Source organism: Pelobates fuscus, chromosome 6 (assembly GCF_036172605.1).
Source record: "Pelobates fuscus isolate aPelFus1 chromosome 6, aPelFus1.pri, whole genome shotgun sequence".
In the NCBI taxonomy this organism is placed as follows: domain Eukaryota; kingdom Metazoa; phylum Chordata; class Amphibia; order Anura; family Pelobatidae; genus Pelobates; species Pelobates fuscus.
The window spans coordinates 272,359,336-272,382,540 of record NC_086322.1 but is presented as its reverse complement, the minus strand read 5'-3'; the positions used below and the strand labels follow the sequence as shown (position 1 = coordinate 272,382,540).

General features: G+C 49.2%; 1 protein-coding gene across 1 annotated transcript in view; it reads left to right on the top strand.

The window, feature by feature from the left end:
• DNTTIP1 (deoxynucleotidyltransferase terminal interacting protein 1) overlaps positions 1-23,205 on the top strand; it is a 34,078-nt gene that overhangs the window by 5,529 nt on the left and 5,344 nt on the right. The window contains exons 2-9 of the mRNA XM_063425487.1: positions 6,993-7,063; positions 7,854-7,950; positions 8,852-8,950; positions 9,031-9,099; positions 9,399-9,455; positions 10,437-10,498; positions 17,098-17,137; positions 17,229-17,287. Coding sequence (XP_063281557.1) covers positions 6,993-7,063; positions 7,854-7,950; positions 8,852-8,950; positions 9,031-9,099; positions 9,399-9,455; positions 10,437-10,498; positions 17,098-17,137; positions 17,229-17,287 — 554 coding nt within the window. The remainder of the gene's footprint in view (positions 1-6,992; positions 7,064-7,853; positions 7,951-8,851; positions 8,951-9,030; positions 9,100-9,398; positions 9,456-10,436; positions 10,499-17,097; positions 17,138-17,228; positions 17,288-23,205) is intronic.

Below are 23,205 nucleotides of genomic sequence, written 5' to 3'. Positions count from 1 at the left end.
CAGATCTTGGAATTCCTTTTCTAGGAAGTGGCGCGGCCATGCTTCCAGAAGGTCAGTTGTTGGGTATTTGACAATACCATTTTCCTGTAGCTGTTCTTCATCCATGGTGGCCCATAGCTTTGCCATGGGCCCAAGGTCATTCCATGACCTTGTCTTCAATTTGGTAACAGGAATATGTGGGATAGCAGTATCCCAATGGCGGTAGAGGTAGATAAGTTGTTGAGGTAGTTGGACCAAGACCATGCTATTGCCTTCAGAGTCACAATAGAAATCTTGAGCAGTGAGCTTCACATCAGTCCAGTAGTAAAGCTCATCTTCATAGCAAGGTTCGGGAGTAATGTTTGGTTTGTACCACATGGTACAGAAGGCGTAATCTGGGCCTTCACAGAGAGGCTTCTCATCTTCATAAAATGTCAAATGTGGATGCATGACTTTCTTGATACATCCACAAAGCAGGTAAATGTAGGTTTCATCTGTGACAAATCCATAATAGATACCCCCCTCAGGGAGTGGAAGAAGAGTGGATGGGTTAAGAACTTGACATCTTTGGATGGAAATGTTGTCAGGTAGAAGAAGATGACACTGTAGGCGTAGGTGTCTGGCAGGAGACACGTGCTTGAGCTGGACTTGGTTGATGATGGCAGAGATGTCATGAGGGGCCAAAACAACCAGAGGGTGGCCAAGGACCAGGTCTGAGGTTCTTTCTATGAGCTCTCTTGCAGCAAAAACAGCCCTGAGACAGGAAGGGGTCCCTCTGGCCACAATGTCCAGTTGACATGAGAAATATCCAATAGGCCTTTGGCGGCCTCTTAAGTCATTAGTTTGGGTGAGAACTCCTGTTGCATGGCCTTGTCTTTCAGAGACAAATAATTTGAAAGGTTTGGAGTAATCAGGCAGGCCCAAGGCAGGAGCAGAAGCAATGGCACGTTTTAGAGCATTGAAATTGTCTATTGCTTCATTAGTTAAACAGAAAGGGTCAGACTTAAGTGCGTCATAGAGAGGTTGCATGAGCAGGGAGGCCTCTGGGATCCATGCTCTGCAGTAGGAAATAAGGCCTAGGAAGGCATGGAGAGATTTTGAAGTTCTTGGAGTTGGAATATCCAGTACGGCTCTTACCCGGTCCCGGGTAAGATGTCTGGTACCTTGAGATAGGCAATGTCCAAGGAAAATTACTGAGGGTTGGCAGAACTGTAGTTTGATGAGGGAAGCCTTGCATCCTTGTTCTGCCAAATAACAAAGCAGGCTAATTGAGCACTTTTCAGTAGTGGGTATATCATCTCCACAGAGCAGCAAATCATCCACATACTGAAGCAGAACAACTTCTGGGTGCTCGGCTTGCCATGGGTCAAGGATGGTGGCCATGGCCTTTGCAAACTGACTTGGTGAATTTTGTGCCCCTTGGGGCATGACAGTCCAGGTATACTGTTGCATCTCATGGGTGAAAGCAAACAGGTATTGGCAGGATGGGTCCAGTGGAACACTGAAAAAGGCATTTGCTAGGTCAATGACTGTGAAAAATTTTGCAGATGGTGGGACTCCAGAGAGCAGAGTATGGGGATTTGGTACAAGAGGGGTGTCCAGGACGGTAGCTTCATTAACAGCACGGAGATCCTGAACCATCCTGTACTTCTCTGGCTCACCTTTTGGAGTTTTCTTTTTCACAGGGAATAATGGGGTGTTGCATTCAGATTTGCATTTCACTAGGGCACCCTTCTCCAAGAGTGCCTTGATGTGGGTAGAAATGGCAGCAGCCTGTGCTGGTTTTAATGGATATTGTGGTTTTCTTGGTAATTTAGCCCCTGGAATAAGCTTTACCACCACAGGGGGAACATTTAGGTGACCTATGTCCTCTGGGCCTGAGGACCATAACTTGGCGGGCACCTGTGTTTTTAATGCCTCTGGGAAATTGGACCTTAATTCTGCTGCTTTCTCACGGGGCTTTTCTAAATGCAGCATTAGAGGCAAGGAGCACAAGGCTGAGGTGTCTGATTCAGATAGGGGTGTGGACATTTCTACCTGCCCATCCGGGGTAAAGGTGATGGATGCTTGCAGGCGTGAAAGAACATCAGCACCTAATAGGTTAATTGGGCATGTGGAGGATACCACAAAGCGAGCAAGCAGGCTAGAGCCAACTCGTAATGGAGTTGTTAAAGGGCTATGTCTTGGCTGGCCATCCACTCCAACACAAGAGACGTCAATATTTGACAGAAAGGATGGGTCTGGCAGGTCTTGTTCTCGCAGAACACTACGGGCTGCACCTGTGTCAACTAGAAATGTGGTAGGGTGGCCTTCAATGGGCAAAGTCACTGTGGCAAGTGGCCCCCCCTTATCCCCTGTAGACACTGCCATAACAGGGGTTGCAGACACAGGCTTGCCAATTTCCTAATCATCTGGTTCCTCAATTATCGGAACCTGTTTGGTGGCTTTGGGAGCTGGGGCAGGTTTGGAGGGCTTTCTGGGCTCCCTTGGCTCCTTTTTAGGTTCTGGGCAGTCACTTCTAAAGTGCCCCTTGGCTCCACAATTAAAACAATGTCCCCCCTCCTCCGGTCTAGTACCTTTTGGGACTGGGGTGGAGCGGGATACCATGAGAGGCGCTGAAGTGGATCTTCTTGGGGTCTGAGCGGATTCCAAACCTCTAGCAACTAAAAGTAGGGTGTCCAGGGGAACAACCTTATATTCAGGGCGTGCAGCAATGATTCCCTTGCGTATAGAGTCCTTAACACCTTGGACAAACGCACCTGACAGCATTTGTGAATGAATCTTGTCAGTAAGATCAAACCCCAAATCTGTAAACATTTGATACAGTCTTGCATGAAACCTTTCCACTGATTCTCCTTTATCTTGAATAACATCAGTAAGGCCAGCAGCCTGATCTGCAAGTTTGTCCTTAGCCCATTCTTTTAATTGGGTGCAAAAAGTTACTCCAGAGGGGTAATCAACATCGCTGTTGAGCTGATCTGTACTGAGGTGTCGGGCCATACTTGGCCAATATGCATCCCCTGCTTTAATAGCACAAATGCTCAATAAATCACGCCATGCGGCGGAATAAGTCTTTTGAATTTGAACTATCCCTCGGTAGAAGGGCATAGGCTGCTTTTCTGGGTCCGGGAGTGATTTCATCAGAGCACTAGCTTGAGTGGGGTTAAAAGCTACATATTTAGGAGGGGCCTGTTCTCCCCGACCCTTGTGGCCGAAGGGATCATCGATAGAACGATGAGATGGGGCTCCCGCAGCAAGTTCCGATGAGACATGGGACACCCTGTCCATCTCGTCATCATCGAATTCTATGATATTGACTCTTCTACGCGGTGCAGGTCCCGCGTGAGGTGAAAGGGTCGGTGGCTGGGAATGAGCCCCAGATGCAGGGGTGGCTAGCGAGTCGTAACCTGGGGACAGGTAGTCGCCGGGAATTACTGGCATCAGGGCTGAACTGGGAGCCGCCATATTGGAGGCGGGGAAAGGAGTTGCTTCAGGATTAAGGGAAGGAGTGGCGGCCATATTTGATATGGGCACTTCCGGGGTAGATTGGGCCGGACTGGGCATGACCGGAACCTGGGGAGTGGCTTGGGGAAAGGGAGGGTAACCGGGGTAGGGCAGGGCCATGGGATATGGGAAGGGGTAGGGCCAGGCAGGGGAGGGCAAAAGAGTAGGGTGGGTAGGTACGGTTAAGGAGGTAGGATATTGGACTGGGGCGGAGCTGGTTATCGGAGGAGACAGGACAGGATTAGTAGGGATGGATGCAGAAAGAGGAGTCGTAGCACGGGAGGGAGGGGTAGTTAGCTGGATGGGTGCTGATGGAAGGGGATTAACCATAGAGAGGGATTGCAGGGAGGAGGCGGCAGATGAGATGTTAGGATTAGGCATGGAAGGAAGCGTGGGGATGGCTGAGGATGATGGGACCGTTAGAGAAAGGGAAGGGGTAAAGAAAGATCCATCAGAATTCAGGACCGGGCAGACAGGGGAGGTGATGGGATGGTATTCGGGAGGATCGGGAGTGGGGAACATAGTCAGCTGGCTATCACCTATGGCTGACTGAACCTTGGGGACGGACATCCCCTGGGCGCCATTTTGGGGCGCTGGCTGAGGGTAAACCCCAGCAACACAATTTTTATGATACACAAACAATTTTACACCTTTGTGATTTACTTCTTCCTCAACCCAACCTTCTAACTGAATAGCCTTCGCTACTCTGTACCATGCTTCAGCAGTCTTTAATAAACCATTATCTGTAAGCTTGCCTTTCATTTCTGCTAGTAACTTGCGCCAACTTTCTGGTTGCAATCTCCCACATGTCGGTACAGCAATTTTACATACTTTTGCAATCTTTTCAACACCTTTAACCATCTCTTCACCCTCTCTGTTCTCTACCAAATCACATGCTAACCAGCCCTTGCTGGGCTTATCTAAATCCTGTCCCATAGTCCCTTTACCCCTATACCAGCGTCCTAGATATAGAGAGAGAGAGAGGGAAATTTGAACAAGAACGTCTACAATGCTCGACTGCCACCCGAGAATCTTGGGACTTTCTCAGGTGCGTCTTCCCAAAACGTAGACTAGTCACTTAATCCGCCTACCCGGGGTGGTAGACACGGATTGGAGCGAGGTGAGAAGTGTGTGACCAATCACTTCTCTTTTAAGAGGAATGGGAGTGGATAGTATAATAATATAGAAAGTGTAGAAAAGATGAAAGGCAAGGAAAAATCCTTAGAGACAGACACAGGAGTACATGAGACTCCTCATTAAACAAACAAGACAACAATACAGTTGAAATACAGTGTATGCATCACAGTTCAAATGAAATCAACAGTAATTCCTTTCCTTTACTCATGTGCTTACTCCAAAGTCACCTCCCTCAACCCCGTAGTGCCCCTATAAAACCCACTTACAAGTCTCACTACCACAAATAAACAGAAAAACTGGAATTCCACCAGCCCCCAGCGCTCAGGGCGGCGGTTACCAAGAGAAAACTGGAATCCCCCCAGCCGAAGCTGAGGTTTACCAAAACTGGAATCCCCCCAGCCTCGGTACTCGGGACAGTGGTTACCAAAATTGGAATTCCACTAGCCCCAGTACTCGAAACTGTGGGTTACCACGTGCACAATGAGGCTAGCTAAGCTCTCAGAGTGTCACGAGAAGGATCACAGGAAATTATGAGTCTACACAAAATCCACAGTTCCAACAATCCCCTTTTTCCTTACAGCCACAGCCACGAGGCTCCTAAAAGAGGTAAACAGGCAAAGAAGACCCCCAGGAACGCATCCACAGGTCAACCCCCCTTTTTCCCTACAACCACGGCACCGTGGTTCCTAAAAGGAGTAAAACAGGCAACAGAAGACCCAGGCAAATCCCCTCGGGTCCACCCCCCCTTTATCCCAAAAGGGGCAAAATACAAACAGATAAACAGACAAAACAGAAGACCCAGGCAAATCCCCTCAGGTCCACCCCCCTTTATCCCAAAAAGGGGAAAACAAGCAAGACAGAACCCCAGGCAAATCCCCTGCAGGTCCACCCCCCCTTTATCTCAAAATGGGGAAACAGGCAAACAATTCAAACACAATTCAAACACACCCAGGCAACAGATAGACTAAAATGCAGGTAAACAAATGAGTAACGAGACACCGGGCAAGATATTACCTGTCTTTGATGTCCTCCCGGGAAGCAGTCACAGACACGTGGACGGGTCAATCAAAGGGGCCGGAACGTACCGGTGGCTCTGCAGAAGTCTCTACCGTGTATCTGGAGGTGATCAATCTCCCTTCCTTCCCCCTGGATTCCTCCGTCCAACAGCGTCTTCCTTAGGACGGCTCACCGGCCAGACATAGCCCGGTGCCCCACGTTGGGCAGCCAAGTTGTTATGGTACTTTTTGCAGTAAACCAAAATGTTTAAATGTCTATCTGTTCCTGTCCAAATCAATAAAATAAATTGCGTATATACGCTGAAGTAATTAAGTCTGACACACAAGGTTCAGGTTAAAATAACTTCGAGAAAATTTATTGGCAAGTGATTAAAAAGCGGACACGCAGGTCCTTTTAAGAGACATTTTACGTCATCATTGCTTATTAGAATATCAGTAAATAAACATCATTAATTGGATTAATTGTCAAGTGTCGGGATTAGTGTCCACCTATCAATATTATTAATTGGCTCAAAAGACTAAGTGGTTAATCCCGTGTCCACCCACCAAGAGGTGGGATTGTTCTGGACACGGGTGGGGGACAAGGGGTCTTGAGCGTCATTTTACACGGTCGGTGATCTCAGGCCTCGTGGCCAGGTGCAAGGTCTCTTATGAATAGAACATTTCATTACTACTGTGTTCGCATGGCCTTCAAATTATACTTTGTTGCAAATCTAAGGAAAAGTCAGCAATTCCTGTGTTAATCATATCTTTATAGAAAATACAGTCTTTGTTCTATTGTATTAGATGTGCTGGGAAATTCTGTCATGTAAGGTGATTTTAAAATGAACAAGTTAGGTTATGAGGACAAAATGGAGGATTGAAGAAGTCAGGTTAGGGGGACAAAATGGAGGATTGTCACAGTATAAAGTTAAAATGGAGTTAGTGCAATAATTGAATACAAATACAATAAGGTTTTTTAAATAATCCCACATCAATATGGGGGTGAAGAGGGAGGTCATTATATGGGGGGAGCAGGGGGTGACATGGAGGGGGCAGGGGGGGTCATTATATGGGGGGAGCAGGGGGGTCATTATATGGGGGTGAGGATGGAGGTCATTATATGGGGGTCCAGGGGGTGACATGGAGGGGGCAGGGGGGTCATTATATGGGGGATGGCAGGGGGGGGTCATTATATGGGGGAGCAGGGAGGTCATTATATGGGGGATGGCATGGAGGGGGCAGGGGGGTCATTATATGGGGGGAGCAGGGAGGTCATTATATATGGGGGGAGCAGGGGGTGGCGTGGGGGGGGTCATTATATGGGGTGAGGAGCTTTGTATTAGGAAATTATGGCGATTTCATTCTGATTTTCAGAACCCATGGAATATCATGATCAAACACCGCCAGGTACATCGCAGGGGGAGGCGCACCCACATATCTGCCAGGTAAGTGGCCACTCAGCTCAATTACTCAGCTCTCAGACAGGTCTCTTCATTGGCAGCCAATCTGTGGCATTGTGAATCTTTCAAATAAACACAGGACATGGGGCTGGCTAGCATTACATGGGGCTGGCTAGCATTACATGGGGCTGGCTAGCATTACATGGGGCTGGCTAGCATTACATGGGGCTGGCTAGCATTACATGGGGCTGGCTAGCCGCACATGGGGCTGGCTAGCCGCACATGGGGCTGGCTAGCCGCACATGGGGCTGGCTACCCGCACATGGGGCTGGCTACCCGCACATGGGGCTGGCTAACTCTTGGCACCCCACATAGGGTGTCATGACAAAGGCAAGTCCCCGGAGATGGAAAGCAAATGATTAAACATGACAGGTAAAGTCCCACAGCAGGGTTTATTAACTAAACATCAAATTACAGGCTAAACGGAAGCTGTGTTTGATTAAGAAACATTTCTCTAACTCAGATGTAGTCACAGATTGCACTTAACTTCGAAATTCTGTTTGTGATTTACTACAAATAAACGCCCATACCAAACATTTTTATATATATATTATATATTATAGGGAAATTTGTATTCTGCGTGAATGATGTAAAATCTTTGCTTGCTGGCAGGACACATCTATATAGAGATTACTAAATAAAGTAGCAGTATGGCCACTGCTGCCTATGACCTATAATGACTAATCATCTGTTTGTTCTTTTGTATCACTTACTACTGGAGCTTTTGTTGAATATTTATGTGGTTTTATATTTTGTACATTTGTTTTGTTTTTAGCTTTACAGACCCTGCGGTCTCCATGGAACTACTGCGGGCTGTGCTGCAGCCTACTATTAACGAAGAGATTCAGGGAGTTTTCAATAAGTACATGAAGGTAATATATTCACATTTTGATCTGCAGGGAAATACTTGTATGGCTTTGCCTTTTGAGTGGTGTGGCTTCTACCGAAAATTGCCAGCTCTGCCCAGACTACGAACTAGAAAACACCTTTCAGGATATACCATTCTTTGCATTAGGGAGCATAAGTTGTGATGGTCCCACAAGTATCCCTGAAGATGTATGGTGATGTAATGTGTTTGAAGTATATGCTAGGACTACACATTTAGTAATAATATGTCTATATTTATAATTAGAGTAGATGGATTAGCAATGAGGAGAACCTCCAGAAGCAGAACGTTCTTTAGGACGTCTCTTTAAATCACTTCCATCTAGCACTAACTATAGTAACAATCCTCAGCACTCTTCAATAATTAGCAAATTACATTTATTCATCCATCCATCCAAAAAAGTAGACAACATTTTTCCTGAAGTTTTCTTTCTCCAGCATTTTGAGAAATTAGTTTGTGTGTTTAAACGTTGCCCGTTTTTTGAATGGTTAATACACTTAATTTGGAAATAATTGTGACTCTGTGAGGTTTATTATTAATGTTACTGCATATTGAAGCTTTTGTCTCTGTGCACCAGCACCCAGTTCTTAGGGATTTTCTATAGGAGGGCCTGCTAAATATCATACCTTCTTTCGAGCTCTGTCTGTTAGGATCTTGGACAGGAGAGCATGATGTTCTAGCTTAGAGAGACAGCCACCTCATTTGCAGACCACGGGGTTGATCAGGGGAGGTCTTTTGATCGTCCTTGACTACCAAGGAGACATGATTGGCACCAAAGTAACAATTCTGTGTTGCCATGGTAATTTTAAACTTGAATTTCAAGCTTATACATAAGTGAATCTGCAGTAATTAATTCCCTCAAGTTCATTAACATTTCTCCTGTGTAGTTTTTTCAGAAGGCTGCTGGGAATGTAAGAGATAATATCGGTGAGCAGGTGGATCCAGAACAACTAATCCGTGAGACATGCCGTAGCTGCCTGGAGCAGGTAACACATGAAATCTAAAATTGTCTGATGTGGTTAGAGTTACTTTTTACACGTTAATTGTTTCTCTTACATATATCCAGGCTAAGGTTCTATTTCCTGATAAAGAGAAATCTGCGCAGAAACCTATCTCCGATATGCCTCTGTCGAAGGTGAGACACAAGCAGAAATTTTCAGTGCGTTCACCTGTCATTTTAGGCCAACTTTTATAAAAGAAAAATAAGCAGTGACAGGTGTTATTTGGTGTCGGGCAAAAAGGCAAAATGAATAAATTATACCGTTAATTAGGCAATTGCCTAAGGGTGATTTTAACATTTAGCATTTGGTCAGGATAAAGGATGCATGTAGTTTGGGCCTATAAGATGATTGTTTTTTCTAGTGACGGAGTTGAATTTTGGCCTTTGGACTATTTTCCTTAGTACTGACTTGTGATTTGTTGACTTATTTATAGAGAGCAAGACAAATTGAAGAAGAAGTTACCATGCGGAAGAGTCCAGTTCCCAAGAAGGTAATTTGCAACTCACCTGCAGGAAATAAGATATGTTGACACTACACCGGTGTGGCAACGCTCCACAGAGGTCTCCGCTGACCTCCGAGTACCGGCATTGGCTGAGGATGGACTCACTGTGCAGGATTTGACAACTACGCCCTACAGTCTGCTACTTGGCTGTTGCCGCCATCTCATATCACCGTACCATTACGGATCGTTATGTGCTTAGATATAGTTTAAGCTACAGCCATGTGTATCTTTTTAGTTATAACAAACGTAGACTGAGGGGGATCAGGACCATACAAATGGGGTTAACCATCAAGCTGAGCATAAGTGTTCTGCAGTGGGGAGATACAGTGCTAAACCTAACTTGTTGGTCTTAGATTGAACAGTGAACCTAGCATGTTATTTACAATCGATTCACACAGCCAGGAGAGATCATGGTGGAGTTGGCGTGTCTTTAGTCTTTACTCAGTTTAATTTTTCTGCTATTGCTTGTCCCTATTTCCTGCATTTGAGAGTGTTTGTTTATTTTGTACTGAACATGCATTATGTCACATATAACATGACCAATCGTAATAACCTCTAGAGCCAGCAGGGGTGGCACATGATTCCTGCTTATTAACCTTGCGTTAAACTAGCATGTTAAAGGTTGAGCAAACCATATACTCTCCATGCCAGGAATTTCTCATATGAGTGCATATATTGTGTTCGATCTGTACATAGACATGATTTCCTGATAATAATCTTGAGACCACATAAATTGTTATGAGCCTAGATGGGTATTGCTTACCCTGTTTGAATCTTGCTTTTCAAAAAAATAAATGTATATTTCAGAGTTTAGCTCTATATGCATATCTACTGTACTACTGTCAAGTACACACTTGCTATGACTCCTGTATCTTTTTTATGCCTCTAATAAAAACCAGATTGACAAAAAAAAATATTAAAAAAATGTTGGCATAATTAGTCTATATCTTACACTTGTCTGTGTTACAGAGGAAGGGACGGCCTCCTGGACAATCTCTGGGTAATGACCGAGGTTCTACAACATTCACACCGTAAGTTGAAGTGTAATCTTACCTGCAATTCTAATTTACTAAGCGATGTTCGTTTAAAATGATCTAGATAGGAAAAATCCCTACCTTACTATAAAGGAACACTATAGTCACCTAGATTAGTTTAGCTAAATAAAGCAGTTTTAGTGTATAGATCATTCCACTGCAATTTCACTGCTCAATTCACTGTCATTTAGGAGTTAAATCACTCTGTTTCTGTTTATGTAGCCCTAGCCACACCCCCCTGGCTATGATTGACAGAGCCTGCATGAAAAAAAAAACTGGTTTCAATTTCAAACAGATGTAATTTACCTTAAATAATTGTATCTCAATCTCTAAATTGAACTTAAATCACATACAGGAGGCTCTTGCAGGGTCTAGCAAGCTATTAACATAGCAGTGGATAAGAAAATCTTAAACAGAACTTGCAATAAAAAAAAGCCTAAATAGGACTCTCTTTACAGGAAGTGTTTATCGTAGGCTGTGCAAGTCACATGCAGGGAGGTGTGACTAGCAGGGGCGGACTGACAGGTCGGGCAGATCGGTCATGGACCGAGGGCCCGAGGCAGTCAAGGGCCCGGCAGCACAGCCATGCTCTGGCTGAGAAGATCAGAGATCTCCTCAGCCAGAACAACATGATTTCTCCGTTATTCCAGCGATATGCTGCAGGACCCCTGCAGCATATCACTCTGTAGGTAACCCCCCCCTCCCTTCCTCCCCCCTCCCTTCCTCCCCCCTCACCCGTTTCCCCTCTCTCAGGGAGACCTGGCAGGGAATATTCAGTTCTTCCTGCCAGGTCTCCAGCCGTGCGGTGCTGTGTGAGGAGGATGAGGCGGGGCCAGGAAGTGACATCCCGCCCTGCCCTGCCTGAAGAGCACCCGGACGAAAAGGAGCTACAGCAGCCTGGCAGACAGCACAGGTAAGCTAATTTTTATTCAGCTCTGCACCCCCTGTCTCCCTATACCCACCTCTGCTCCCACCTCAGCCCCCCAGTGCCCACCTCAGCCCCTTGTGCCCACCTCAGCTCCCAGTACCCACCTCTGCTCCCACCTCAGCCCCCCTGTACCCACCTCAGCCCCCCAGTGCCCACATTAGCCCCCAGTGCCCACCTCAGCCCCTTGTACCCACCCCAGTGCCCACCTCAGCTCCCAGTACCCACCTCTGCTCCCACCTCAGCCCCCCAGTGCCCACCTCAGCCCCCCCAGTGCCCACCTCAGCCCCCCCGTGTCCACCTCAGCCCCCCTGCACCCACCTCAGCCCCCAGTGCCCACATAAGCCCCCCTGTACCAACCTCAGCCCCCCAGTGCCCACCTCAGCCCCCCAGTACCCACCTCTGCTCCCACCTCAGTGCCCACCTCAGCCCCCCAGTGCCCACCTCAGCCCCCCTGTACCCACCTCAGCCCCCCTGCACCCACCTCAGCTCCCCTGCACCCACCTCAGCCCCCCAGTGCCCACCTCAGCCCCCTGCTCCCACCTCAGCCCCCTGCTCCCACCTCAGCCCCATTGTACCCACCTCTGCTCCCACCTCAGCCCCCCAGTGCCCACCTCAGCTACCAGTACCCACCTCAGCTACCAGTACCCACCTCAGCCCCCCTGTACCCACCTCAGCCCCATTGTACCCACCTCTGCTCCCACCTCAGCCCCCCAGTGCCCACCTCAGCTACCAGTACCCACCTCAGCCCCCCTGTACCCACCTCAGCTCCCCTGTACCCACCTCAGCCCCCCTGTACCCACCTCAGCCCCCCCAGTACCCACATCAGCCCCCCTGTACCCACATCAGCCCCCCTGTACCCACATCAGCCCCCTTGTACCCACATCAGCCCCCCTGTACCCACATCAGCCCCCCTGTACCCACCTCAGCCCCCCAGTGCCCACTTCAGCCCCCCAGTGCCCACTTCAGCCCCCCTGTACCCACCTCAGCCCCCCTGTACCCACCTCAGCCCCCCTGTACCCACATCAGCCCCCCTGTACCCACATCAGCCCCCCTGTACCCACATCAGCCCCCCAGTGCCTACCTCAGCCCCCCTGTACCCACCTCAGCCCCCCTGTACCCACCTCAGCCCCCCTGTACCCACCTCAGCCCCCCTGTACCCACCTCAGCCCCCCTGTACCCACCTCAGCCCCCCTGTACCCACCTCAGCCCCCCAGTGCCCACCTCAGCCCCCCAGTGCCCACCTCAGCCCCCCAGTACCCACCTCAGCCCCCCAGTACCCACCTCAGCCCCCCAGTACCCACCTCTGTTCCCACCAGCCCCCAGTATCCACCTCAGCCCCACTGTACCCACCTCTGCTCCCACCTCGGCCCCCCTGTACCCACCTCGGCCCCCCTGTACCCACCTCGGCCCCCCTGTATCCACCTCAGCCCCCCAGTGCCCACATCAGCCCCCCTGTACCCACCTCAGCCCCCAGTACCTACCTCTGCTCCCACCTCAGCCCCCCTGTACCCACCTCAGCCCCCCTGTACCCACCTCAGCCCCCCTGTACCCACCTCAACCCCCCTGTACCCACCTCAGCCCCCCTGTACCCACCTCAGCCCCCCTGTACCCACCTCAGCCCCCCTGTACCCACCTCAGCCCCCCTGTACCCACCTCAGCCCCCCTGTACCCACCTCAGCCCCCCTGTACCCACCTCAGCCCCCCTGTACCCACCTCAGCCCCCTGTACCCACCTCTGCTCCCAGTACCCACCTCTGCTCCCACCTCAGCCCCCCTGTACCCACCTCTGCTCCCACCTCAGCCCCCCTGTACCCACCTCTGCTCCCACCCCAGCCCCCCTGTACCCACCTCTGCTCCCACCCCAGCCCCCCTGTACCCACCTCTGCTCCCACCTCAGCCCCCCTGTACCCACCTCAGCCCCCAGTACCCACCTCTGCTCCCACGTCAGCCCCCCAGCTCCCACCTCAGTCCCCCAGCTCCCACCTCAGTCCCCCAGCTCCCACCTCAGCCCCCCTGCTCCCACCTCAGCCCCCCTGCTCCCACCTCAGCCCCCCTGCTCCCACCACAGCCCCCCTGCTCCCACCACAGCCCCCCTGCTCCCACCACAGCCCCCCTGCTCCCACCACAGCCCCCCTGCTCCCACCTCAGCCCCCCTGCTCCCACCTCAGCCCCCCTGCTCCCACCTCAGCCCCCCTGCTCCCACCTCAGCCCCCCTGCTCCCACCTCAGCCCCCCTGCTCCCACCTCAGCCCCCCTGCTCCCACCTCAGCCCCCCTGCTCCCACCTCAGCCCCCCTGCTCCCACCTCAGCCCCCCTGCTCCCACCTCAGCCCCCCTGCTCCCACCTCAGCCCCCCTGCTCCCACCTCAGGCCCCCCTGCTCCCACCTCAGCTCCCACCTCAGCCCCCTGCTCCCACCTCTGCTCCCACCTCAGCCCCCCTGCTCCCACCTCAGCCCCCCTGCTCCCACCTCAGCCCCCCTGTACCCACCTCTGCTCCCACCAGCCCCCCAGTATCCACCTCAGCCCCCTGAACCCACCTCAGCCCCACTGTACCCACCTCAGCCCCCAGTACCCACCTCTGCTCCCCAGTACCCACCTCTGCTCCCCAGTACCCACCTCTGCTCCCCAGTACCCACCTCTGCTCCCCAGTACCCACCTCAGCCCCCCAGTACCCACCTCAGCCCCCCAGTACCCACCTCAGCCCCCCAGTACCCACCTCAGCCCCCCAGTACCCACCTCAGCCCCCCAGTTCCCACCTCAGCCCCCCTGCACCCACATCAGCCCCCTGTACCCACCTCTGCTCCCAGTACCCACCTCTGCTCCCAGTACCCACCTCTGCTCCCACCTCAGCCCCCAGTACCCACCTCTGCTCCCACCTCAGCCCCCCTGTACCAACCTCAGCCCCCAGTACCCACCTCTACTCCCACCTCAGCCCCCCTGTACCAACCTCAGCCCCCAGTATCCACCTCTGCTCCCATCATAGCCCCCAAGTACCCACCTCAGCCCCAATACCCACCTAAGCTCCTCCTCCACACACCACATCTCCCCTTGCACCCACCTCAGCCCCCCTGTACTAACCACAGCTCCACCTGCACCCACCTCAGCCCCCCTGTACTAACCACAGCTCCCCCTGCACCTGCCTCAGTTCCCCTGCACCTACCTCAGCCACCATTCCTCCTTACACTCACCCCAGGATCTACCTATCCCTGTACCCACCTAATCCCCAATGCACCAACCACAGCCCCTATGCCACCTCCACCTACCATAGCTCCTATGCCTTCCAGTACACACCACAGCCACTAGGTCCCTCCCTGTGCCCACTACAGCCTCTATGTCCCATCCTGTGCCCACAAGAGCCCCTTATCTATCCGCACCCACCACAGCTCCTTCTGCACACACCACATCTCCCCCTGCACACACCTCAGCTTTCCCTTTACCCACCTTAACCTCCTGTCTCCCTGCACCAACCACAGCTCCCCCTGCACACACCTCAACCCCGTCTGCATCCACCACAGCTGCTCCTGCACCCACCTAAGCCCCCCTGCAGTCACCTCAGCCACCATTCCTCCCAACACTCACCCCAGGATCTACCTATCCATGTTTCCACCCAAGCCCCTATGGTCCCACCACATCCCTTATGCCACCTCCAACTACCATAGCCCCTATCCCTTTCAGCTCCCACCACAGCCCCTATGTCCCCTCCTGCGCTCACCACAACATCTATGTCCCACCTCATACTCTGTGCAGTCCCACCCCCACCTCAGTCCCCGTGCCTCCCCGCGCCCACCTCAGTCCCCGCGCCTCACAGTGCCCACCACAGCCCCGTGCCTCCCTGCACCTATTTCAGCATTTATCCCCCTACACACACACTACAGCCACTATCCAACTTAAACACAGTAGAGACTCTATTATCCAAACACGCACACACTACAGCCCTAGTAACCACCAGATGCCTACTACAGATTCTATCCCACACACACTGCAACACAGCCAGCCCTCTCTACTCACATAATGCACTGCAAATAGCCCCATTCACACATGCAAAAACCCACAAGGAGCCTCACTGAATAGACACACCACAAGCAGCATCCCCACACATACAAAATGACATGCAGCCTCCCTTCACATACACATCACAAACAGCATACCCACCATTGCAATACTGCACACAGCCTCCACACACACAACTTTTACAATCACTTATATAGCGCCAACATATTCTGCAGCGCTGTACAATAGGTAAAACAAGAGAGAGGATTAATCTAACACAACACTTTGACATACAGGAACACAACATCACTAGCAACATCCCCACACACACAACCCCACAAGAAGACTCCAAACACATGTGGCTAGTTGTAAAGTTATACATGTGGGGGATGCTGCTTGTGATGTCCTAAGCAAAATTAGTGGAAGTGTGTAATTAAATGTGCTTTATTTTAATTGCTGGGGAGGCACGCCAGCAAGGGTTACTCCATCTAAAAAAAGTGTTTATTAAAACACTGGTTTTGGTTGGATTAACCCCTTAAAAGTAAATCTGGCCATTTTGGGGGGCACTCAGGGATGTGGGAGTCAGGGATGTGTGGCTCTCACACATCCATTCTGTGTGCTGGGCAGCCTACACATAATATATGTGTAAAAGCAGCAAAAAGAAGGGGGAGAAGAATAGCAGGGGACCAGAAAACCTTGTACCAGGAGGGCGGGCCCTTGATCACCCACTGCCCGAGGGCCCTGTGAGGTGTCAGTCTGCCCCTGGTGACTAGGGTTCATAAACAAAGGGATTTAAAGGGACACTCCAGGCACCCAGACCACTTCTGCCCATTGGAGTGGTCTGGGTGCCAACTCCCACTACTCTTAACCCTGCAAGTGTAATTATTGCAGTTTTTTATAAACTGCAATAATTACCTTGCAGGGTTAACTCCACCTCTAGTGGCTGTCTACTACACAGCCACTAGAGGTCACTTCCTGACTCATAGCACAGATTATCTGTGATAGAGCGTCGCTGGACGTCCTCACGCTGTGTGGGACCTCCAGCGTCGCTCATTTCTTCATAGGAAAGCATTGAAAATCTTTTTCAATGCTTTCCTATGGGGAACGCTAATGCGCATAAGCGGCATTGCCGCGCATGTGCATTAGATCTCCGTGGGCGGGGATCAGTCTCGCCCACCGTCCGACGGAGACAGTAGGAGGAGCGGCGACGAGGGACATCGTCGCTGCCTCAGGTTAGTGACTGAAGGGGTTTTCACCCCTTCAGCAACTGGGGTTTGGGGGGTGGGAGGGAGTGGGAACCTCCAGTTACAGGAAAACGGATTTGTTTTCCTGGCACTGGAGTTTTCCTTTAACTCCTAAATGGCAGAGGATTGAGCAGTGAGGTTGCAGGGGCATGTTCTATACACCAAAACTGCTTCATTAAGCTAAAGTTGTTCAGGTGACTATAGTGTCCCTTTAAAGAAAAGATTAACGACTTCCTTGAATTTTATTTCCGCAGATACTTTTATAGTGACACCTGTATTACTAATAGGAAACTAGAACTTGTTGTGTCCCCATCGTTTCTAGAAAAAGTACTAGTTAGTTCATAAAGGAATAGTTGAGTTTGTGACATTATTTTCTACATTAAGAGTGTTAGATTGAATGTTTTCATCTGGTGACATTTTCCGCTTTGATCCTCAGATTGAAAAAAAACGAACCCATCAGACGGGAGGGACCAAAGGTAGGAAAAAATACTTTTTGTTTGTTTTAGATATGTGGTTGGTATAGTGTAGGAGTAATTCATTTATGACATGTTTTTTATTTTTATGCAGTGGGATCCAGCTAGATTAAATGAGAGAGCCACCTTCGTGCTGGGATCACGAGCTAACAAGTAAGTTGTTTTACTGAAATATAGAATATTGGTGATGTAATATGTGTAAGGGTCTTAAAAGTTAAACTGTGATAAAGGCTAATTTCCCACTGTAGTGTTTATGGTGCCAGCATGCCCTGTAATCTGAAAATGGTTTCAAACCATTTTCAAGCACTTTGATGCAACCTGGGGGACCCTTCCGTAACATGCTCAGCCAATCAATTACGTCCAACGTTGAGCAAAATTGATATTGTTAATGTTTAAGTTGAGCAGTAGCAATATTCTGAAAGCTTGGACACGCTACAACAGTAACTTGGGGGAAAGGAGATTTACAGGGACATTGTAAGTACAAAAACTACTACTATAGTGTGCCAGGAGTCCTCTTTCCTGTCCCACAGTAAGGAGTGAAACCGTTTTCAAATTGTTTCTTTTTCGTGGTCCCTCGACACACTTGGTCCTTGTGGTCTTCTGTGATCATTGCTAAGACAGAAGTTCCCATTTCAGTTTAGCAATATGTACTGATACCGTCAGCCAATGAATAATGTCCAATGTTGGCCAAAATTAATATTGAAAAAGTGTTATGGGAACTACCAATTTAGTGATATCACAGACAAACGGATGTTCTGTAAGCCGAACGTTTCGAAAGCAGACTTCTTACTGAGTGATAGGACTAGGGACCCCAGTGCTGCGCATTGTACTGGTTATAGTGCTCAGAGTGCCCGTTTAAGCTGCTGTGGCAAGAGGAGTCAAGCTGATCAATAGCAACCTGGTCTCCGCTCTGACCAATTTATTTTGAGTGCTCAATCCACCCCTGTTATGGTGTTATAATGAACACACAAAAAGTCCAGATGTGATAGAACTTAGTAGTCTCGGCATAAGGGGCTTTTGTTTGAAGAAGAAAAAAATATATAAAGATCTTGTGAGAAGTGTCTAAAACAACATCATTTAAACCATTAGGTTTACAACAAAAATCACCTCACCTGTTATAAGTTAGGGACAGCATAACCATACGCATTCTTATTTAGTACTCCTATTTGGATTAGGGTAACCAGGGAGGGACTACAGTTGTAGCCTTCTCGCTTCCTTATCAGCAATGCAATAGTGGTGTTTTTGTGTAATCACTGCCATAGTGTCTTCGGTCCTTACCTGCTCTCCCTATGGCTCAATTTACACACATATCATATTTCAGTGCGATTTATAGCTGCAGGGTCACTTCTCCTGTATATGAACCTTTGGATGTGACCCTAGCAAACTGTACCTTTGTTCTTGGGAAATAGGGATGCTTGGGCTTGGCAGTTGTTTTTTGCGTTGGAGAACTGTGGACGCCTTAAATTCGCCTCTGAAAATTAATTTTATGTGCATTTTTTTTTTTAACTAAAGGTTAAACAATAAAGACCATTTTTCACTGCCTTCTTTGCTCATATTTACCAAGGGTGCCAATATTAGTGGAGGGCAGTGTAGGTACAGTAGTTAAAGGAACACTATAGGGTCAGGAACACAAACATGTATTCCTGACCCTATAGTGCTAAACCCACTTAGGTGGCTTGCCGCCTCTTAGCCCCCTTAAAAGGAATTAAAACTAACCTTATATCCAGTACCGCTCAGGTCTGCTGGCGCTGGCTCTGCCCCCTTGCCGACATCATCAGAATTTCCAATTTTGAATCTAATGCTTTTCCATTTTCTCTGAAAAGGCAGTTTTTGCATGAAAATGCTTGCATGTAATGATTATACTCACCGGACTATAGTGTCCCTTTAAATCTTTCAGGAATTTTCAGACCCTGTACTTCTACACCTGGCGATGGCTTTGCAATACTCCTACTTAGATCTTGGCATCCAAGCTGGATTGATGCATTGTATTCTCTAAAGACTCATTTAATGTGACATTTTGGCTTTCTCTATTCTCGTAACTTCCATTATCCTCCTCATTATGGACAAACATATATAACGTCAACCTATTGCTTATTATTATTATTATGGTCTTGTCTTCTGGACTGATATTTACGTCAGATGTCATATGATGGATGACCTGAGAGTTATGGATTGACTGATATTTTAGAAAGCTGACACCGATAATCTGTGACCTGTCAGGCGGATAGCCGGTAACTGACCGATATTCTGTACATTTACCATTTTGAAAAAAGAAACAATTTCTACACAAATCTACTGTTAACTGAATTTTTTTGTTTTGCAAATCCTTTTTTTTTTTTTTTTTTTGGTAAATGCACAAAATATACATGCATGTCAGATTTTTTTATGTTTTCAAGAATATGTAGTGTTACTCTCCTCTCAACTCCCCTCCCTGTCCCTTAGTGTACCTCTCCCTTCCCTGTCCCTTAGTGTACCTCTCCCTTCCCTGTCCCTTAGTGTACCTCTCCCTTCCCTGTCCCTTAGTGTACCTCTCCCTTCCCTGTCCCTTAGTGTACCTCTCCCTTCCCTGTCCCTTAGTGATCCTCTCCCCTCCCCTTCCTGTCCCTTAGTGATCTTCGCCCCTCCCCTCCCTGTCCCTTTGTGTACCTCTCCCTTCCCTGTCCCTTTGTGTACCTCTCCCTTCCCTGTCCCTTTGTGTACCTCTCCCTTCCCTGTCCCTTTGTGTACCTCTCCCCTCCCTGTCCCTTTGTGTACCTCTCCCTTCCCTGTCCCTTTGTGTACCTCTCCCTTCCCTGTCCCTTTGTGTACCTCTCCCTTCCCTGTCCCTTTGTGTACCTCTCCCTTCCCTGTCCCTTTGTGTACCTCTCCCCTCCCTGTCCCTTTGTGTACCTCTCCCTTCCCTGTCCCTTTGTGTACCTTTCCCCTCCCTGTCCCTTTGTGTACCTCTCCCTTCCCTGTCCCTTTGTGTACCTCTCCCTTCCCTGTCCCTTTGTGTACCTCTCCCTTCCCTGTCCCTTTGTGTACCTCTCCCTTCCCTGTCCCTTTGTGTACCTCTCCCCTCCCTGTCCCTTTGTGTACCTCTCCCCTCCCTGTCCCTTTGTGTACCTCTCCCTTCCCTGTCCCTTTGTGTACCTCTCCCTTCCCTGTCCCTTTGTGTACCTCTCCCCTCCCTGTCCCTTAGTGTACCTCTCCCCTCCCTGTCCCTTAGTGTACCTCTCCCCTCCCTGTCCCTTAGTGTACCTCTCCCCTCCCTGTCCCTTAGTGTTCCTCCCTGAGTGGTCTTTCCCTGTGGTCCAGTGGGGCTGCTATTCCTGTGTTCGAGGGAGCAGTGATCTTCCTGCAGCTCCTCTCTGCTCCCTCGCACTCTCTGCAGTGATGCCGGGGCCGGATTGACGTCATACAGTGCAAGGGAGCAGAGAGGATACAAGAAGATTACTGCTCCCTAGTGCGCTGCCCCAGTCTGCCGCCTCCCTGCTCTTCAGGGCGGCTGGCTACATAGCTTCTTAAGCCGGCTCCATTGTTTGCCCAGCCGGCCACTTTAGCTAAAAGGCTGCCAAATCCTGGGATATTTTTAGAGCCCTGAATTAGTGTCCCTCGCCGATATTCTGTTTTTTCTTCTCCCCTCACCTCCATTGCCTGTCCCTTAGTGGTCCTCTCTCCTCCCCATTTCCCCCCTCCCCCTAAGTTTTTCTCTTCCTCCCTGTACTTCAGTCTCCCCGCCCCATCCCCTCCCCCCACTTTACCGCTTCCTGTCAGTCCGGCCGGTTACAGGAAACTGAAGCTCCTGTACCACAGCCTGTTCTGCGCAGCTTGACCACGCTATACTGAGTGACTGGTAGGGGGAGCGCTGTGCCCTGTGCTGCCTTATGGACGTGCCGGTCCTGCGTGCGCTGGGCCACGACGCATCTCACATAATCGGCAATATCTGTATCAATAGTGGGCGATAACGATATTTGCCAAAACCGGAATACCGGCAAAACCGATAATCGTTCGATCCCTACTGAGAGTGCAGCAGGTCACTGGCTAGTAGTGTACACTTATTTTTTTATTCTTTATTTTTGGTTCAATCCTCAAGTATATGTTCATGACATAGGGACAAAAAGAAAGGTATTCATCAGGGCAAACATGTCAACGTGGTATACAAACATATGTTACACATTTCAAACAAGGGATTGAATTATTTTTGTAAACATGAAAGGCATGAGAACGATGATTCAAATGGGGCACATCACTAATTCAATTTCTGTCTAAGCTAAATCTACAATCTATACAGACTTGACATAACATAAGCGGTAAATCCATAGGCTCAGCATAGTGCTGTAGTGTCAGGAGCTTATTGAGTCTGGGGTGTTCTTGATGGTATACAAAATTACACCTGGCTGTCTCAAAATTAAGCGTGACTGTTCCCCTAAACTCTTTAGTAGGTGGGGGGTTGTTCGTTTGGTCTAGAGACCGGTCGATCTAAGGGGTAAGAGATCTACGCTCAGTTGTATCTGTCATAGATGAGAGAAAGGAGATGGACTATGTTCCACCGTTTATTCTATCTATTGATAGACCACTGCTAAACACAGTAAAACATTTAGGTGGTTAGTATGGCGTGGCGGTCTTGCCATGTTTGCCTCGGAATAAAGGTTGCTACTGTGTCTGGATCCCAACGGTGGAGCGGTTCGGTAGTACTTCGGGTCTTGGTAAGATGTAGGTAGTCCTGAGAGAGATGCGGTATTTCAGACGCTGGTATGTCTTCCGAGAAGCCCCTTATTTTTAAGCTATGTTTGCGCTTTGCGTCCTCCAATGCAACAAAGCAGCGATCATAAGCTTAATTTTCGCGTTGAAGACCCTGGACAACTTGGTGTAAGGTGGTAAGTTAGTTTACACAGTCCCCGTAGGTAGTCTCCAAAGCCCCCATCAGGCCTTGTATATCAGAGCGAAGCACAGCTACATCAGACTGGATCGTTCTCTGTAGGTCTGCCAGTAATGTCTTCAGGACTGTGGTTGTGACTGGTGAGTTGTCAGGACTTGGGAGACCTGGTGATGGGTTAGGCTTAATAGGTAAGTGTACAAACATCCTCCTCTTCATTAGAAAAGTAATTGGAGACTTCAGAGTATGTCTCCGCATAGGCGGCCATCTTGGGCCAGCTGCCCTATGGGCTTGCCGCAGGAGGTCTCCTATGCGGAGTCCTTGCCGCGGCTTTTCAGCTTTTTGCTTTTTTGTCTTTCGACCCATTCTGTCTCCCTGTCTGCAGCCAAGTTCCTGCAGCCGTGCAGTTTGGACTTTGAAGCCCAAAATAGGTGAGAATATCCAGCAGTATGCAGGAGCTCTATCTCCATGCGACCAGTCTGCTCCGTTGCTCGGCTCCGCCTCTCTACACTGGATAGTCTTAATAAAGAAAAGAGCCCAGGTTGTTTAAGTGATAACAGCTGTTCTGACAAGGAAGAAACCCAAGGGCGAGTCAGTGGGAATTTAGACACAGACTAGACCTTATAGTGCATATGCCATAAAGCTGCCAGATCTGAAGCAAGCCAGACATAAACTGGGTAGCCTGGTCTAACAGAATCTCTCTGGGTAAACTTATGCTCCCAATACTAAAATTGGAGTCTCTGCTACAAGTAGGTCTAGTGCCACAGCTTCCGGGTACCAAAACTCTAATCCACCATGATGAGGTTGGACCTTTTGCCCGTAGAGCTGTCTTTTAAAAATTGGCTCACTATATGAACTGAAAGCAGTTCACTGACTACAGGAAAAAGTCAGAAGTGGTTCAGGTACTTGAGGTGTAGCCATGATCTAGGTACTCATCAGTGGGTCTACCTCGGCAGCATACTGTATTATTCTTAGTGTTTACTTCTGGCCTGCTAGGAGGGCATACCGCTGCTGTTTGCTTTGGCTTTCATAGATTTATTGATTTTTGGCCAAAAACATCCACATAGATACTAGACATCGGCCCCCCACCATGTGCCTACATTTGCCTATGCTCCAGTCCAAAAAACATGCATGGTTGGATTTTGTGATGTTTTGCTCCAGCTCTGTTGATTATTTCATGGTTATCCAAGTGAAAGTCTTAAGACAAAGCACC